At 44.0% G+C, this 20,628-nt stretch overlaps 1 protein-coding gene across 1 annotated transcript; it reads left to right on the top strand.

The window, feature by feature from the left end:
- Window positions 1-18,376: 18,376 nt before the first annotated feature.
- Window positions 18,377-19,915, top strand: LOC131254342 (uncharacterized). The gene is made up of 2 exons (XM_058255331.1): window positions 18,377-18,530; window positions 19,188-19,915. Exons 1-2 carry the CDS (start codon window positions 18,377-18,379, stop codon window positions 19,913-19,915), a joined length of 882 nt encoding a protein of 293 aa, XP_058111314.1.
- The last annotated feature ends 713 nt before the right edge of the window (window positions 19,916-20,628 follow it).

The following is a 20,628-nucleotide window of genomic DNA, read 5'->3' as shown; positions in this document are numbered from 1 at the left end:
GTCCTATAGGAAAGAACAATAACGTCAATCATCCTTGAGAATCGTACGTTAGGGAACTCAATCGGAAGGTTTCGCACTCGGAACCTAACCGCCTTAAACTCATAACAAACATGTGATGCTGTTCTTGGTTATTCCCAAGTTATGCTCGATCCAACTTTTGTCACACCCCAAACTCAGAAATCGGGCTTACAAAATTCTCGATCTCCGAATCCGGCGCCGATAGCTCTGTAGTACCCCATTCTCGGCTTCGGCACCATATGTCAGGTTCCGACCCTTGGATTCTACAAGGAAGATTTATAATCATCGATCGATTCATAATGAGCATAAGAAAAAGCATAACCCACGAACAATAACCACAAGAACACCACCACAAAATCCACTATGTCAAAAACTTTTGAGTACAATGCGTCGAAAGGAAAATACAATGTAACGAAAGTAATAAAACTCCAGAACTCGGCCGCACGCTCCAACTACGGCGAGACTATGGTTGCATCGTCTTGGCGTCACCTTCACGTATCAATCGTGCATAAGCATATAGAAAGCTTAGAGGGTGGTGTAAGTGTGTGCACAATATAAGTGTGCTCGAGAATGTAAGGTTAGAGTAATGCGGAATCATGGTGATGAGTACATGAATGCAATCAGCGTACAAGGCCATGCGGTGCAAGATATGAATGCTATCGGCCATAACACGATCATGTGATGCGAGATGCAACTCAAGCACGCCAATCCTCATCATATATCAATACAATTCTCATTATGGATAATCACCGGGGTTTAATACACTCCAAATGGCATTGTCGCTCTCCTAGCAGACAACCCAAGTGAGTGTAAGAAACCTCACTATCGCTTGGCCAATAGTCTGCCAATATCTATCCAGTACGTCAATAGCGGACCCATTCACGAGCTGGTCAAACTCAGCCTAGCAATGTCCCTACCCTCGGGCGAGTAAGGCTACACCCCTTTCCAACCGACCAGGACACAGTGGGAGACGCGACCTCCTAGTATTCGGCCCTTGTGCGCTCATGTATCCACTTGGTATCAACATTGGAGTCATCCTCTGACACCATCGGGTTTAGGGATTTTCACCCAGGGACATCTATGGCCCCTCGATGCTTAGTAATAATATTTCGGTGTCCAATCCGACCACCCACGATGTGTCTGTGGAGGCTATGGCCTTGATGTCAGTAGGACATACAGTAATCACAATACACAAATGCAAGTGCATGAATCACCTTACCAAACATGCAACAATCTTGCGCGCGCCGCGCGCTTATGTAGGGCAACTCCGCCTATCAGGGAGCCCATAAACAATCCACCCAAAGGCATATGCTATGATCAGTCACTTCTCATATCAGGCATACATATGATGCGTATGATCATGAATCATGGATTTATACTAAACATGTATAAAGAGATGAGCTCTATGTATAACGGAGATGGGCCTAGACGGCCTACTTAGTACAAGTATGGGCCTATCAGTGAGCCTTAGGGAGAGTTATAGTGTAGACATTTAACCAACATTATCCATTCAATGCGAACGTCAAACCATCATTGCTCCCAAGGCGAAGCCCACTACAATAGTCAACACATGAACCATGGTAGAATCACGTTGTAATGGACCTCATGTACAACCCATTGGGCCTCGACCCATGGGCCTTCAATACATCAAATGGGCCTCAAACCATGGTCTCATATATATCAAAGTGGGCCTTAGTGGGCGACCATGAATACATTAAGATGGGCCTCAACTAATGGCCTTATACAAATCAAAGTGGGCCTCAATGGACGGCCCATAAATACATCAAAATAGGCCTAGTCACATGGGCCTCATATGACAGCCCATGATTGACAAAATTAGAAGGATAGAGGGTCCGACACACTCATCACGGTGGACTTACCTAGGGTGGCCCATATTTGGGGCACATAAATAGGGTAGACCCCACAAAATAAATGAACAGTGTGGATACAAAACATACATTAGTAGGTCTCGTGTGGTTAAACGTTTATTTTCCATCCAATATGTGGATAAGGTCACATAGACCTTGGGGCCACTATACTATTTATTTGTCATCCAACGTTCATAAGGTCACGTGGACCAAGGGGTAGGGCCCACTGTAATATTTATTTGCCTCCAATCTGTTCATGAAGTCAAGTGGACCAGGGCCCACCATAATGTTTATTTGCATCCAGACCATTGATAGGGTCACGTGGACCAAGGGGTCCACTGGAATGTTTATTTGCCACCTAAACCGTTCATAGGATCACGGTCAGGGGCCCACCGCAGTGTGGTTCGCAAATCCAGCCCACCCATTATGTGTGTCCCACTTGGCTAAGCGTTCAAACCAAGTTTCAGCCGCATCCAAATTTCAGGTAGGCCCCACCAAGTGTTTTTATTTGTTTAGGCATGTCTTCATATGATTTTAAATGGTGTGGCCCACCTGAGTTCCGGATACAGCTGATTTTTGGGGACGCCCCATGGACAAAGGGGACCCATCAAATGCAAGGTGTTGATGGTCGAAACGCATCAGGGTGGGGCCCACAACTGGGGCCGTGAGGCCCTGCCAGACCGTCCACCCGCTAGCCGCAGGCGCTGCCTGCGCGTTCTGCAGCAGCAACGTCAGCGCTGGCTCCTCTCTCTTTTTTTTGATTTGGCGTTTTCTTGGGGTTTTGCATAGGTGGGGCCCGCATCTGGGAAATCGGGCCCCGCCATTGATTTCCATGTCCCCATACACACCTATCAAGCCCAATATTGGGTAGGTTTTGGCATACCCAATTATCCAGCGGTATTTCAATGGTAGAAACACAATTTGCTATACAATGGTCCACCCGATGATCAGATTGGTCTCAAATTTTGGCTCAACGCCTAAAATGATTCGAGGAAGAGGATGGACGGCTTGGATTATAAACATTCATCAACGTGGGGCTTGGATGAGTAGCCCACCTCAATCTTTAAAAAGCTAGATTTTTTTTTATTGCTGTCAGTACACGCCTCCATGTTGATCACACTCATCGAGCGTCCAGGGACGCTGGACGATCATGGATAAATACAAATCATAGTGGGTCCCACATACACATGACCCACCTATTCAAATCAACATAATATTTGTGCTTTTCCATCATCCAGGTCAGACCCACTGGATGCGATGGATGAAGCAAATGAACGGCATTGATAGAATACTTCCATCATGGTGGGTCCACGATCAGTGTTGATCAAGTGGACCACACCCATAACAAAAGAGAGAGAGAGAGAGACACGATGAGATAGAGGGACCCCGCCACTATGGGCCCCTCTTGATACATCACATACATCACAACGGGTCCCACCAACATATGGACCAAAAAAAAGATTTAACGGTGGATCGCCCACCTCTAAGCCTCCTCCTTGCTCCCTTGGCCTCAAATGTTCCTTGCCTTTGCCTTGGACGGTGGATGATGGGGTTTAGATGGTTGAGATGGAAGATGAGAAGGTGTAGATGGAAGATGAGAAGGTGGACCACACTTGGGAGGGAGAGGAAAGCTTGGACGTATGGAGTGTCTTGGGTTGCTTGGGAGAGAGCTTAAGAAAATGGAATAAAGGAATAAAATAAGAAAAAGAATGGATGGGGTTTGTTTGAAAAATGGGTAAAAGAGGGATGGTTTAGTTTGATTTTTTTTTAAAGAAGGAATGGTGAGGAAGAGAGAGGTTTGACTTGTGGGAAAAGGAGGAGTGGGGTGGTTGTACTTGGATAAGGGATGCATTTATGGTTGATTGATGAGACTAGTTGTAGAGATTCCTTTGAGATTCGCAACGCGCGGCGTTTCTTTAGAATAAACGCAGACCGACATCTTCTAGCCTGGGTATCGGTTCGGTGCGCAAGTCGCGGCATTGGAACTGCGGCGACGGCGCGGTCACTATGATGCAAGTTTCGGTTCGAACCGACTTCGGTATGCGGGACCTGGTTTAGGATCGCGCGCAAACGTTGGATACGGTGCGAATGTTGCCAGAATTCATCTAGAAGGACCACGGAAGCCAATGGAACGGTACGGACTAGGACACATGCCTTACAATGCATCATTTAGTCTCTACTCTCTACAAATGAGACAGGCTCCAACTCCATTAAGGTTGCCATAATCACCAGTTTATGTGGTTGATTTTAATAGGCTTTGCTGCTCAGCTAAACACATACTAGGTTCTGACTATTTTTGTTGATCTTTTTTTCCCCTTTCTTTTGTCATGCATTTTACTTTAGTATTTTCTAATTTATGGGATTCAGTTTTAATTTATTCTCCAAAGGCTAACTTTTCGCTTTCTTTTGATTGGTTTTTTGACTCGTATGTTTATTCATTTTGTGTATTTTTGTATATGTTGCTCTTCTTTACACCAGTCACTAAAGATTGGGTAAATGGAAGTGTCTGTTGCCCTGAGGTTTGACTTCTCACTTTTTTATGACACTTCGAAATGTGTTTCTTTAAAGTTGTGGTTGACTCATTTACTTGTTTAGCATATTGAGCCTTGCAGTACTTGCATTGTATCTTCATCGTGCTGTTTTTCAGGTTAACTTCTTCAAAATCTTCCCACACTACCGATTTTTTTTTTTTTTTTTGAAATTTGTAACTATATGTTGTCACGCCCCAAACCCGATAATCGGATTCACAGGAATTCCGATAGCCGAATCCGGTGTCGACAGCCTCCGTAGTACCCCATTCTCGGCTCTAGCATCCATACATCATATTCCGATCCTGGGATCCCATAGGGAGGTTTTTTTTCGTTTAACTCGCAATAAGCATAACCACAAGATTACCCAATTCACAAAGGCAACATCATCATCACATATCCACTAATATAATCAGTTGAGTACAATGCTGGAAGGAAATACATAAATAAAAACCAAGCTCTAGAAGACCGCCGCACGCTCCAAGCTCAACACTGCTGCAACCTAACATCACCTGTACGCATCTATCGTGTATAAGCTTATAGAAAGCTTAGAGGGTGGTGTAAGTGTGTGTACAAGGTAAGTGCCAAGTATTCAACATAATGACATCATCATATAAGACCAGAAATACCGGTAATCCATAAATCATACAATATCGGAATAAGCGAAATATTGATAAGATTATGAATTATCGAGTAAGTAGGAATATTGACAAGATCATACGATAGCAGAGTAAGCGGAAATACGGACAAGTCCACAAGTCAATCAATATCGAATACGCAATATAAAACTACTATGCAAATGAGGAATCATAGATAACCAAATATTAGATGCCAGATGATGCAATACAATATACATTTCGATGAGTAACACAAATAACATCAGCCATACTTAAACCATATAAATGCGAGACACAATAACCCAAAATACCGTATGCCGCGAATGTTATGCAATATGCGATGCGAATGAAGTGACCAAGATGGAGTGTGAAGTCAGGATGATAGTACGTAGTATCGCAGGCTACGGGGTCTACCATAAAGGATTTCTATCCAAACCAGTCTCATACCTAAATTTAGATAGTCAGACTCAATGTGGTAAACTCCTGATCTCAGGTTAGTTGCGCGCTCCAACCGAAATCCTGGCTATTGTGAAGGTACATGTAACAAATAGTTACGCACCACCAGCCCAAGTGGATAGTGAATGAATGAATGAATGAGTATACAACTCCTGCTCAATAAGTCCACATATCAGTACGGTTCCTCTCTGAGATCATGACTAGGGTTTAGTACAATCCAAATGGCATTGCCGCTCTCCCAGCCGCAAAGTCCAAGTGAGCGTAAAAAACCCCACTATCCACCTAGCCAATAGTCTGTCAATACCTATTCAACACGTTGATAGCGGACCCATTTAGAAGCTGGTCAAACTTAGCCTAGAAATGCCCCTTACGCTCGGTTGAGTAAGGCCACACCCCTCCCAACCGACTACGATACAGTGGGAGAAACGACCTCCTGGTATTCGGTACTCGGGCGCTCATGTATCCACTCGGTCTCAACGTTGGGGCATCCTCTAGTACCAAGAGGGTTTAAGGATTTTCACCTAAGGACATCTATGGCCCCCGTATGCTAGAACTAACATTTTCGGTATCCCATCTGGCCATCCACGATATGCCTGTGGAGGCTATGGCCCTGATGTCACTAGGGCGTACAATAATCACAATGCAAGATGCATGAGTCATACAATCCTGTCATGCATCAATCCTACACATACCATGCGCTCATGTGAAATAGCCTCCGCCTATCGGGGAGTCTCATAATAATCTGCCCAATGACATATGCAATGGTCAACCACATCTCATAACAAACATGCAAATGATGCGTATGGGCATGTATGATGATATTATGCTGTCACATACTCATAATTGGTGTCAACGATTGGCCTCGACAATGTGGACATCTAACCAATATTTCCCCCAAGGAATAGCTCACATAGAGCCAAACATATAATGGGCCCACGGCCCCACACAATGGCCCAATACACATCACTTATGGGCCTCACTCATGGGCCTCACATACATCACATCGAGCTTCATACAAGGGCCTCGAATGTATCACAATGGGCTACGCCCACAGAGTTCGAATACATTACAATGGGCCTTGCCCATATGCCACGAATACATCACAATGGGCCTTGTCCATGGGCCTCAAATACATCACAATGGGCCTCAAGTACGGGTCGCATATGCATCTTATAGGCTTCAACAATAGGCCTTGGCAATCGAAATCGGCCTTAACAATCAGGTTTGACACTCGGAACCGGCCTCGATACTCGGCCTCGGCGATCAGAATCGGCCTAAACAATTGGCCTCGACAAATTGGAATCGATCGATAATCGAAATCGGCAAATCGGTCACGTTAATCAGCAATCGATCACGATAATCGGGGTCGATTGATAATCAGAATCGGCAAACCGGTCATGTCAATCGGCAATCGGTCACAACAATCGAAATCGATAGATAATCAAAATCGGCAAACCGGTCATGACAATCAAAATCGGCAAACAACCGTAACAGTCAGGATCGATTGATAATTGGAATCGGTAAATCGGTCACGTCAATCGGCAACGGTCACGACAATCGAAATTGATCTATAATCAGAATCGACAAACCGGTCATGACAATCAAAATCAGTAAACAGCCATGACAATCGGATTCGATCGATAATCAGAATCGATAAATTGGTCATGTCAATCGGCCTCGATAATCAGAATCGGCGTCGATAATCGGTCTCGATGAGAATGGGCCAAACAATGGCTATGGGAAGGTCATAATCAATAATCGGCCTCGATAATCGACAATCAGTCATGATACTCGGCCTCGATCGCTAATCGGTCAGTCGGCCATGACAATCAGAATCAGCAATCGCCCACAATAATCGTAATCGATCGATAATCGACCTCGATGAGAATAGGCCGAATAAGGCCTAAGGGAAGGTCACAATGTGGACATTAAACCATCATTGCCCATCAATGTGGCCATTTAACCAACATTGCTCCCAAGGAGTGGCCCACATAAGGCCAAACGTACAGTGGGCCCACAGTCTCACACAAGGGCCTAACGTACATCATGATGGCTGAATACACAGGCTTAATATACATCACCATGGGCCTTGAATACATCACGTGGGCCACAACCATGAGCCTCACATACATCACATCGATCTTATCACATGGGCCGAAAATATATCACAATAGGCCACATTACATCAAGCGGGCCGCACCAATGGGCCTCACCAAACGGGCCACAAATACATTACAATGGGCCTCGACACATGGACTATAAATACAACAAGTGGGCCACATCAATAAAACACATACATCATGGTGGGCCCACTGTCCCATGCTGGATGGTGCGGTAGATACATCGCCAAGGTGGGCCCCACGTCCAGGGATGGATGCTGTGGATACAATAAATACATCAAGGTGTGGCCCATGTCAAAATGGATGGACGGAGTAGATATAACACATACATTATGTGGGGGCCACATGAATGGACGGTGTGAATATACAACATATATATCACAGTGGGTCCCACTATGATGTAGGTGAGAGCTTGGATTACATCTAAAATCATTTCAATAGTGGCAGGTACATCATGTATATCACTATACGCTATCATTCTATGAAGCACATGGCCCATTAATGGTGATCAACACTGTCCAAACATTGTCTTGGTAAATTAGTACCGTCCAAACATTATCCATGTAAATCGGCACCATCCAAATATTGTTTGTGTAAATCAGCATCATTCAAACATTGTCCAGCACCATGGTGTGGATGAAATAAATACATCATGGTGGTGTCCACGTGGTGGCCCGCCAGAGATTTGAATTTGCCTAGTTTTGGTCTCAAACCTTAAAACGAGCTTGTCAAATGGTTGGACGGTTCAGATATAACATTTACCTCGAGATGGGACCCCATGGGCTTGCTGACATCATCATAGCAAGTGGGTCCCACCGTATTGGACGGTATAGATAAAGCACATAATTGTGACTGACCCACAGAACTTACCGGCATCACCACAGCAGCTTATAGCTATGTGTGGTTAACCAGCATTTCTGCTCCACTCATCAGGTGGGTCCCACATGTGGCCCACCACATATATCATATATTATATATTATTATAATAATAATATTATTTTTTTGTTGAAGGACGTCCAGCGTCCAGACCTAGACGCTGGCGTGTACAAAACACATACATTGAATGGGGTCCACCGTCCTGGACGTATGGACGGAGTGGATATAGAATAAATGCACCATGGTGGGTCCCACCCACACGTGTCACACGTGTGGGGTGGGGCCACACGTGCCAAATGGCTGGACGGGGTGGATATAATTCATACCTTGTGATGGGCCCATTGAACTGACGTCTTACAGCAGCTATAGCTGCTGATGGACGGTTGGATCTCACTCACTAACAAGTGGGGGTCCACGGCTGGACAGAGTGGGTATAAAATAAATACTTCAAGGTGGATCTCCACCGTCCATGCAGTGGACGGTGTGAGTAATACACAATCAAGGTGGCTGCCTCCGTCCAGTACATCTGGACAGTGCAGATTATATACATGAATCAAGGTGGGGCCACGTCTAGATGCCGGAAGGTCTGGATACAACACATACATGGGCCCCACGTCCATGAAATGGACTACATGGATATACATCACCGTGGGTCCAGCACCGTCCACAAGCTGCTGGACGGTGTGGATACACCACACATATATAAACATATATATATTGGGGTGGGTCCACACGTGTGGAACCCACCAGCTTTGCATCTAGCCGATATTTGTACTTCCACTCCATCCAGACGTCCTGGACGTCCAGAGGACGCATAGTCTGGATGGAAAGTGCCATCAAGGTGGGCCCACTCCGGCCAGAGATGGATGGCGTGGATACAACGCACGCATCAAGTGGGTCCCGCGTGATGGCCCACCGTGGGTTAGACCAAACTGATATTTATATATTTTTCCTTCACCCAGGATCTACCCGGCATCAATAAGGTGGGCCTCATGATCGGATGGCATGGATAAAACGTACATCATAGTGGGTCCATGATCGGTGTGGATCTAGTGGGCCACATGCTTCACAAGAGAGAGAGATAGAGAAAAGGGAGAGATATCGGAAGAAGTGGGAGGAGCTCCGCCACTATGGGCCCTCCCTAAACAATGCATACATCAAGATGGGTCCCACATATGTGGGCTCTTAAATCACAAAATCAAATAATAAAATCACCCACCGTTGCAAATCTTCTAGCCTCTTAGGTCTCTCCGAGCTCCAAGGGATGCGATTCAATGGTCGAGATTATCTTTGGAGGGTGAGGATGAGAGGTAAGAAGGTGGGCCACACAAGCATCTCCATGGAAGTCATGGACGTTGGGTGCTCTCATGGTGCTTGGGAGAGAAATGAGAGAGAGATGAGAGAGAGAGGATGTAAGAAAGAGAGGGATGGGTGAGTGATGGGGTGAGTGATGGGTGAGTGATGGGTGTACTTGAAAAGGGATGGGTGGAGAGAGGGAGAGTTGACTTTGGGTTGCTTTTTGGGTAATGTGACATGTACTTGATTGATTTGACATATTGTAGAGATTTTCTCGGTATTGCAACGCCCGGCGTTTTCCTGGAACTGAATGCGAGCCCACATCTCCTGGACTGGGTATCGCCTTGACACGTAATATGCGGCGTCAGAACCGCGGCGATGGTGCGGTCACAAGGGTATAAGTTTCGAGTTGATCTGAATCTGATATACGGGACACGACTTATGATCACGGGCAAATGCCGGTAATAGATCGCGGGTCACCGGAATTCGACCGGGAGGACCGCAGAGGCTTACGGAACGGTACGGTTAAGATACGGGTCTTACAATATTCTAGATAAAATGCATCAGATTATAAAGACAACACCAGATGAATTTGATTTGAGAATGAAAGTTGTGTATGGTGATAAAGTATGCAGATTATTGATAATGCCTAAATATTGCATATGCATTTTCTCAATTACAGTAGCTTTCCTCGAAAATAGTCACCCATCCATGGTAGAATAGATTGTAACACTTTCATATTTTCATTTAAACGCCCACGCCAAAAATTTGGTAACATCTCCCCATGTCTCTCCATATAAGTTGATCTTCCATTACATTCCATGTTAAATATATAAGAAATGTGAAGATATTTGATAAAAGAAATAAAAAGGAAGAAACATATCCAGAGAGAAATGAGGAGATGAAGCACAAAACAAGCATGAGCATTTAAATAGGTTGTATGAAAGCATATTATTTATCTAACATTAAATTGTCCAAAATGGGACAATTTGAGCGATTTTTATGCCATAAAAAATACACTATATCTAAGTTTGGCCACATTAAAATCCTAAAATGGGCAACTAATTATCTAATTCACAAGTCATAATAATAAGCTAAGAAAAAAGTAATGTAATCCATACATATTAAGCTAACTATATAATGCACAATAATAAGCTAAGCAAAAAGTAATGTAATCCATACATATTAAGCTAACTATCTAATGCATAATAATAAGCTAAGAAAAAAGCAATGTAATCCATACATATTAAGCTAATTATATAATTCACAATAATAAGCTAAGCAAAAAAGTAATGTAATCCATGCATATTAAGCTAACTATCTAATGCACAATAATAAGCTAAGCAATAAGCAATTTAAACCATAATTCTAAAAAATTAACCACTAATTGTTTAATTTAAATAAATAAAACACATTAGAAATTTAGGATTTAGGGTTTAGGGATTAGGTTTAGCCATTTAGGTCTTAGGGTTTATGGATTAGGGAGTATGGTTTATGGTTTAGGGTTTAGGTTTAAGGTTTATAGTTTGGGGTTTAGGGTTAGGTTTAAGGTTTTAGGTTTAGGTTTAGGTTTAGGATTTAGGGTTTAGGTTTACGGTTTAGGTTTAGGGATTAGGGTTTGGATTTAGGGTTTAGGTTTTGAATAAAATAAAACATATAGCATTATCATGTTCATAAAACCAAGATATAAATGGGGGATAATATGCAATACTTGACCCTCAACACACCCAAGCCAGGCCACAATGAGCCCAGCCTCATCGCGCTCGAGCCAGGCTAGGCGCACCACATCGAACCCAGTCGCATCGCACCCAAGCCAGGCCAGACGAGAAGCACCACAGGTACTCCATTTAATGATTTATCTTATTAAAACAATAAAAAAGAAAGAAATAATACTTGAAATAGAGCTGGACGGGTGTTGTTGTGTGACGGGTGGAGGAGATAGAGAGAGGAGCTCAAAGCCTCGAATGGGTGGTCGCTGCCCGGACGGGTGTTGTTGTGCAGACGAGTGGAGGAGAGAGAGAGAGAGGAAGAGCTCGCTGATAGAGGGTGGTCGAACGGGTGGCTCCACCAAAGTAGGGTTCTTGGATCGGGTTGGGTGCAGCACGGGCTGCTGGTAGGGATAGGGATGGGGAGGGTTTTTTTTTGTTTATATAGTACCCGATAACCGAATCGAGTCGGGTTTTGAATCGGGTCGAGTTACTATGTAACTCGAACTCGACTCGGTCGGGTTTCAAATCAGGATAGGGCTACTCAATCTAAACCCGACTCTGCCATTTGGTTCGGGTCAAGTCGGATCTGACCGAGTCGGACGAGTCGAGTCGTCCCCTGCCCAACTCTAGCAATGCCTGAAAGAAATGGTTGACATATGAGCTTGAGTTGTAGCCAGTGGTTCAAGCACTGCAACATTATCTGGTTTAGAGAGAGTTTGTTCTTTACATTGACCATCAAGTCTAAAAGTTTATTAATAGTCAAGCTAACGTGAATCGTGTGCATGATAGATGGGGTTGCATTTTTGACCATTAAAAACTTATGGTATAGTTTTGGATTAAGCTGATATTTGTGTTTTCTCTCCATCCAAGCGTAGAGTAATGGTAGGCATTCAATTTCCACTGTTTTATCATGGTGTGATCCACCTTACATTTGGATATCTCTCATTTTTTAGTTAATTCTCTACTCTGACTTGGAAAAATAGATGGACGGCTGGGATTAACACACACACACACACACACACATATATATATATGGCCCCACATATGTCAGTACGCAATCCGCATCCTTATTGCTAGGGCTGTACACGAACCGGGCTAGCCCGGTTAACTCCCTTGACTCGGCCCTAAAAAGCTCGACTTGGCCCAACTCGGAACTGAGTTCGGGTCGGAACGGACTATTTTTTCCAGCTTGAAATTGAGTTCGGATAGGTCCCAGATTGGCCCGAAACTTGACTCGACTTGGCTCGACCCGGCCCGACTCGGTCGAGTGGTGTATCTATATATATATTTTTTCCAAAACCCTACCCGTCTCTTTCCCCTTTACCCTTCTAGGATAGTTCATCGCCCATCTTTGAAGTGATAGTGACTCATTCACCTCACAGACGTGTAACTTGAACGGCCTAGATTCATCCAAATATAAAAATGTGACGAGGGCCTTGTGGAGTCTATAGTAGAGTCTATAGTTAGATTTTTTGTGGAGTCTATAGTTCAACTATTTAAACCGTTGATCGAGGGCCTTGTAATGTGACGCAGATTACCTGCTAAAGCCCTTCACATGAACTTGCTGTAAGGTCCGAAATTGGTCCGAACTCACCCGATTGCTGACCGGGCCGAGTTCGGGTTGAACATGTTGGCTTGGTGACCGGGCCGGGCTGGGTTTAGCTGATGACTGGGCCGGGCCGTGTTGAGCCTAGTTCGACTTGGTTCGACTCGTGTACACCCCTACTTATCGCACCACCTCCCGAAATAGAGGGAGGTCTTGTAAAACACGTTGGCCATGAGTTTTATCTATTCTGGGAATAGCACTGGTGACATCAGCTAACGTCAATTTAAGAAATATAAAGAAAAAAAATATATATACATACATTGAATATAAAATTATAAATCCAGATCCTCTGCTCCCACAAGGTACAAAATTCTAATTGATGTCCATATACGTAGACCGATGACTTCATTGAGAGACTTCTTGGTGGGGTTGTGTTGTGTGGATGTGAGACTCGTAGATCCATTTGTTGCGCCAGTTCATGATTAAGACCAATTCAAAACTCAAGTGGGCCACACCCTAAGAAACAGTGGGATTAAACACCCACCATTGAAAGTTTATTGGGAGGCACACAAAAGTTTTGCATCATGCTGATATTTGTATCTTCCCTACATCTAAGTGGATTTGCCTTGTGAACGGGTTGGATGGTATAGAAAACATCACTGTAAGCTTTGGAAGGTTTCAACGGTGGGTGTTTTCAACCCATGTTTCCTGCAGTGTGGCCCATTTGATCTTTGGATCTGCTTTAATTTTGGGCTTGTGCCCTAAAATGAGCCTTTCAAAACTGATAGATGGAATGGATTTCACGGACATCTCAGTGGGCTCCACAGAACTATGGATTACATGGGCTACGGGAAATCCACGTCCCTTGTTATGGCCACAAACCCTATATATTCGTATATAGGTTCAGTTCTGGTCGGGTCGTGTATTGTAGAAGCGAGACAGCCCAATTTCTTACATGGACAGTGGACAGAAAACTTCCACAATCAGAATATCCCAACCCTTCAGTCTTGAACTAATCTACTATGGATGTATGTCAATGTGTATAGATGTCTCCATGTAGGATATTAGTGTAGTTCAACCTCCATCGACAATTGTGATTATCAGATCAACGGTATGGATCGCCAAACCATGGGCCTCACTTTGTCTAATTTGTGACAAAACACACTCAAAATAAAAATAAAAATAAACAACTCTACTTATGCATGGAAAGGTACCAGGGAATTCTCTTGAAACCGCGGTCAGATCAATGAAAGTTTTATTATAAGAGACCAAATCTTTTGACTGAGCCCAGTTATAGGCTAGGCTTGTGATGCAGGGACATGTGATGGCCTAACCAAAAATCTGACTCATGGACCTATCGTCAGGGTGTGGTCATGCCGATTCTCTACTCATAGTGCGTTAAAAATAGATCCGATGGACATATCGTGATTCATCCACATCAACTCATCCACTCTAGTACTCTATCGGCGACACCTCCTCATCTGGTACACTCTAAAGGATGCACCATTGATGTCCGCATTAGCAGAACACTTGGATCCTAAACAATTAAAAAATGGTGGTGATTTTTCAACCATCCACACGGCATGGTTTACCTATGACAATCCAGACCATCCCAGTTAGTGAATGGATAGAGCATCATTGAAAAATTGCACTAGACCGGGCTTGCTTGTATCAGGCAAGTTGTGGTGCCTCTAGGGAATGAAATTAAACTCATGCACACAACCTTCGCAATCAAAACCCAAGATTTATATGACTCGGGCTGGGCACCACTGGTACAAGTTGCCAAACCATGATTTAAGGAGTGAAAAAAGAAAGAAATATGACTTTTGGGAGAGAATATCTTACTGCCTGTTTGGATACTGTGAAAAGAAATTAGAAGAAGGAAAAATGCTATATTTATCATCCAATGATGATTTTACAAAATTTACTCTACCCATTAGATGTCACACCAAAACTTATAAACAAATTAATTGAAATTCTAAGTAAATCAACCAATACAAGAGCTAATCAAATTAGGGGTATTTTATAAGAAAATTTAATTACAATGTTTCAACAATTATTATATTTTGAAATGGTTCCTTTACTATCAAAACACGGTAAAACGTCTTGTTGAAAGCAAAGTCTTTCTGACCATCCAAACAAGCTCTAGACATTCACCGTATGTCAACATCATATATGTGGCATACATGTATGATGTAGAGGGGGTCAATTGCGGACACTTTCATGGCTAAGATGGACTAGAGAAGGCCTGGTCGGAGGTAGATGTGATCTCAGAACTTTAAAATAGTCATCTATAATAAATTGAAATGAGTTTTTCAACATATCATATATGATTTTAGAGTAGGAGAAGCTACTTTAGCTAACCAACCCTTCTATGCTAGGTTACCCATACTGAATTTGCTAGATTCCATCATATCATCGTCAAAAGTCCATTTTAATTTTGTTTTTACTATAAATAGTAAATTTTAGTTCAATCATAACTTTTGATCATTTAAATTATAAGAGTCGTGCACATGTTAGAAGTTGTGATAGACTCACAAGAGTTTCCAGACAAGGCCATGCATTCGAGTATCCATTGTGGTGTGAGTGTGTGAGTGTGTTGGGGTGTGAGTGCGTGTGTAAAAAAAAATTTGAAAAAAAAAAGATCACGTTTGAAATTGTGGATGACCCATGAACTTAAAATGGCATGGAATAAATTAACTCTTAACCATTATCATATCAGCGTATAAAATATGAATGGTGAAATTTCTAAACAGTCAAGGACTAGCATTCAACAAACAAACGCCCATCATCACGTCCTTCCCTTTCTTCTCCTCTTCTAGTCTTCTTCTTCTAGGAGGACAATGTAGGGCAGAGTGCATTCCATCGTTGTCCTAGGATGCCATTTTTGTGGGGACCGTCCACTCGTTTATATTGTATAGGTATAGCCATGGGGAAAAGTCATGCCTCAATGGAAAGAATCTGTGATTCTATTCAGTAGTCGGCTGGTCGCTGTCAATCACTAGGTCTGCTGGTCGTTTCTCGAGGACTCATGCGATCCTTGGGCCAAGGATAGCATCTTCCAGTGCATTCATTTCAAGGGAGTCTGATGTATCAAAGATCCAAGCCGTCTATTTGATGGTAATTACATTGGGAAAGACCCCAAGCATCTGATTGTTGGCTCTGTTTGTTAAATTTGGACCATCAGCACCTAAAATGGACGATTATCCTTCGTTTGGTAATCTTATTTATTTTCAGAAATATATATATACGTTATCGTACGTATCATATGGACGGTCTAGATTATCAGATCATAGGCTTCATAGTAGCAAGAGGAGTCTATAGAAATCCACTACTTTGGTACCACGTAACTCTTTCATCCGGTGGGCCACATCATGGATAATTCTTGCACGAATACGTCCCCTATCAGATGTCCCCATCCATCCCAACTGTGGCTTCCAACTTACATCAAATGGTCAACATCTATCAAAATGAAAGTTAGGCCCAGTCGGGTAATCAGGACCATGCTATAGGTCAGATCTTTCATGCAACCTCCCATCGGCAGTGAGCCCTACCCGGCGAACGTCCCAGATCACCAAGTGATGCCCCACGCAGGTTTCATCCAACGGACAGCATTCCTTCTTAGAGTAAAACTGGTATTTTTGTCATTTTGTCACTGGACACTTTGGCCATATTGGTAATAGATTGTCAGGCACACAGCTATACTTGTGCAGGACGAGGATTGCGTCCTACCCCCGCCAGGACGAATCCACAGGCAGTTCTACGGGCGGCCCACCGTGATGTACTTGTTTATCCACACCGTCCATCCCATCTCTCAAATCATTTCAAGGTATGTGCATAAAAATGGGGCAGATACATTGCTCAAGTGGACCATGCCAAATAATAAGCTTGGTTGCATTAAATGGACAGAGCATTAAATGACTATTGCATTAAATGTAAGAGTCATTAGATCTACCTTATTTTTATTCCCATGCCTTGAAATGAAATATAGAAAACATAAATTAAGGTGGGTCCTGCCCATAGATCTACCCATTCCTGGCTAGAGAACAGGGTGGGCGGGTCCACTGTGATGTATCTGTTTATCCCCACTGTCCATTCCTTCTCTTAGATCATTTTGTGCATAAAAATGAGGTAGATCAAATGCTCAAGTGGACCACATCAAATAATAAACTTAGGTTGCATTAAATACACATATCATTACATGCCAGTTGTATTACATGGACTTATTTTTATGCACATACCTTGAAATGATCTAAGAAAAGGGATGGATAGTCGAGTATTAGGGTTTTTATGAACATACCTTGAAATGATATGAGAAAAGGGATAGATGGCGTTGTATATGTGCGCTGTTTAAAGTTTAAAGGTATGTGCGTAAAAATGAGGTAGGTCCAATGCTCAAGTGAACCACACCAAATAATTTCAAGGTATGTGCATAAAAATGAGGTAGATGAACTCAAGTGGATCACACAAAATAATAAGTGTTGGGGAAAAAATATGACAAGTTCGGAGACTCGGTTATGGAATGGACTAACTCTACTAAAACCGACCGAAGGATTCGAGCTTATAGTTTAGATCGAGCATGATAAAGCTAAAGGAGAGACTTGTTCAGGTTTATAGGAAATGAATCCCGACCGAAGTTGAGAGTCAAGAGCCTTAGGCAGGTATAGGACGAATCAAGCTGACTCGGTTAATGAGGCAGCAACGTCAAAAAAGACCTGTTAAAGGTCCTGAATCAGAAAGCCACTTAACCAATTATGAAACCGACCTATGTATGGTTGGTTGTGGTATCGGCTATTAGATAGAAGAAACACATCGGTCCTGAACCGACTCAGTTTCGTCTGACAGTAGGCAAAAAACCTCTATAAGCCAGCCGAGATTACAAATCTATTGAGGCCGAAGCCAAACAAAGGAGAGACAGTGTAATCTTAAACACCGTCTCGAGAATTTTGTAGAAGGATCCCCGATCTCGGAAATCTCGGGATTGAGAAGTATCCATAAATAAAATACCACTTAAATCAAATCTCCAAAAGATCGGGAAAGAATCCTCATACGGCAGGATCCTCCTCCTCTTATAAATAGAAGAGACTCCAAGGATGAAAGGTACGCCAAACACTTTCTCCAAAACCCCCTCAATACCATAAGACCCAGATTCCTAGCCTGACTTTGGCATCGGAGGGTCCCCTGCTCTAGCCAGGGTCTCCTTTGTCTTCTTCCTGTGCAGGTACTCGAAGGTCTAAAGAGGGTGGACCAGATTTTTGCATCAACAGTTTGGCGCCGTCTGTGGGAATCGACATAAAAAGTCGTTCCCTACGCTCTATTCAGAGGCTGTAAAACGTGCTTTAATGGTAGTTACTAGAAGAACGGTCCCAGAAGATCCTAACGAGGTTGCCACCGTTGAGCCGTCGAATGCAAATGCTGTTCGAAGGACTCAAGGCCAGAATTCTGTTGCTCAACCAACGACTTCTGTCGGGACGAGGAACACTCAGTGGAACCAAGGTAATGGGCGACTAGATAAAGAAGTACAGAAACTCAGATCTGACATCAACGTCATGAAACAGCTGTTGGAACAAATTCACCGGCAGCAAGTTCCGCCGGGTGTCCAGACGGCTAACGCCTCACAGCAAGTTGTTGATCCCGAGCCTGATGCTCCGTAACCGACAATCCCTCAGAAAAGTCAGCCCCAAGGTCCGTCCGAACCGGCCCCCGCTCATTCCGCTACCTCCGTTCTGCCCCCCACTGACCTCTTACATGAAATTGATCGGCGAAGACAAAGTCGGCCTCTGATCGAAGGAATGGCCGAAAGTAACGAACCTTGGAAAGTCGACCTCCAAGATTTCAGGAGAGAGGTACGAGAGGAGATCGAAGACGTGAAGTAGGGTCGTGATTTGCGTCAGAATCGACCCGAGACAAAAGCGTCCCCGTTTGTGAAGGAAGTGATGCAGGCCCGATTACGAGAACATTTCCATCTTCCGCAAATTACGCCTTTCACGGGTAAAACCGACCCAACCGAGCACATCGAATGCTTCCGAACGTACATGGAACTACATGATGCCTCGGATGCCGTGATGTGGCGAGCCTTCTCCCTCACCTTAGCCGACGTAGCCCGACTTTGGTTCAAACAGCTGAAACCAAAGTCCATCCGAACCTTCACAGAACTTAGTGACGCCTTCCTTACCAATTTTATTGGCGAGAAGAAGAAGCTGAAACCTCCAGCGCACCTGAACAACATAGTTCAGAAAGAGGGAGAATTGCTGAAAGACTATATCAAACGATTCAACTTCGAATCGCTCCAAGTTCGGAAACATTCGGAGGAGACAGCACTCAACTTCATCATGCAAGGTGTAAGGGACAAGCCATTCTTGGCGTCCTTAGACAAGAATCCACCCGAAACTTTAGCGGAATTCATGATTCGATTGGATAAATATGCAGACGCTGAAGAAACATGGAACTTTCGCGAGGCCATCCAGAATGCAAAAACCACGGCCAAAGGTTCGGCCAAAAATGAGGTTGACTCGGCCGGAGGAAAAAAGCGGAAGGACGACCGAAAGAGCGACGAACGCAAGTCAAGCACGCGACCTGATCGAATGTTCTCTACATACACCCCGCTTAACAAACCTCGAGAACAGGTGCTGATGGAAATCAAAAGTGAAGGATTCGTGAGTTGGCCAAATAAGCTTCGGAGTAATCCAAACCGGCGGAACAAGGACAAGTACTGTCACTATCATCGCAATCACGGTCATAGTACAAGTGATTGTTATCATTTGAAGGAGGAGATTGAAAGGCTTATCCGAGAAGGTCGCTCAAAGAACACGTCGAGAGAACAGAAACAACGGAAGAACGACCGGGTGACGACCGACCTACGGAAGAAATCCAAACGATAGTCGGAGGACCCCTGTGCGGCGGTGACTCAAATAACGCCCGGAAAAACCACGTCAGGAGTCTCAGCCGACCTGAGTCCGACATTCTGATCATAGCTCGGCCTTCGAAAGAAAAGAAGAAGGAAAAGTATTGTATCTCGTTCACTGATGAAGATGCCCGAGGGATCCATCATCCACATGATGATGCATTGGTCGTTACTCTGACCATTGCAAAACGAAGGGTGTTCCGCCTACTCGTTGACACAGGGTCATCGGCTGACGTGTTATTCACTCAGGTGTTTGACAGGATGGGTGTTGAACAATCGGCGTTACGACTGGTTCGTACCCCGTTGGTCGGATTCTCGGGGGGACAGATACTCCCGGAGGGGATCATTTCACTGCCGCTCACAATCGGGAATCGTCCACCCCAAGCGACAACAATGGTTGATTTCTTCATAGTCGACCAATCGTCTGTGTACAACGCTATACTCGATCGACCCTCTCTGAGTATCCTCCAGGCTATCGTACTATATACCACCTCTCCATGAAATTCCCGACTGAGTCGAAAGTAGGAGTCGTCAAAGGAGATCAGCAGGACGCGAGACGTTGTTACATGACAGCTGTAAAAATACCCACCGAGAAAGCTTCAGTCAAAGTATCAATGATCGAGTCGCTAGACCACCGAGTCGAGACGCATGAACGAGGGCAGCCAGTTGAAGATCTTGTCTCGGTGCCCT

The sequence above is a fragment of the Magnolia sinica genome, chromosome 8 (assembly GCF_029962835.1).
Source record: "Magnolia sinica isolate HGM2019 chromosome 8, MsV1, whole genome shotgun sequence".
NCBI lineage: Eukaryota > Viridiplantae > Streptophyta > Magnoliopsida > Magnoliales > Magnoliaceae > Magnolia > Magnolia sinica.
This window is presented reverse-complemented; position numbering and strand designations above follow the sequence as displayed.

Bases quoted from the DNA above. Each gene is read 5' to 3' on its own strand.
- LOC131254342 (XM_058255331.1), top strand. From the start codon at position 18,377: ATGGTAGTTACTAGAAGAACGGTCCCAGAAGATCCTAACGAGGTTGCC. The intron at 18,531-19,187 runs GTAATGGGCGAC...GAACCTTCACAG, and splicing joins GAACACTCAGTGGAACCAAG to AACTTAGTGACGCCTTCCTT.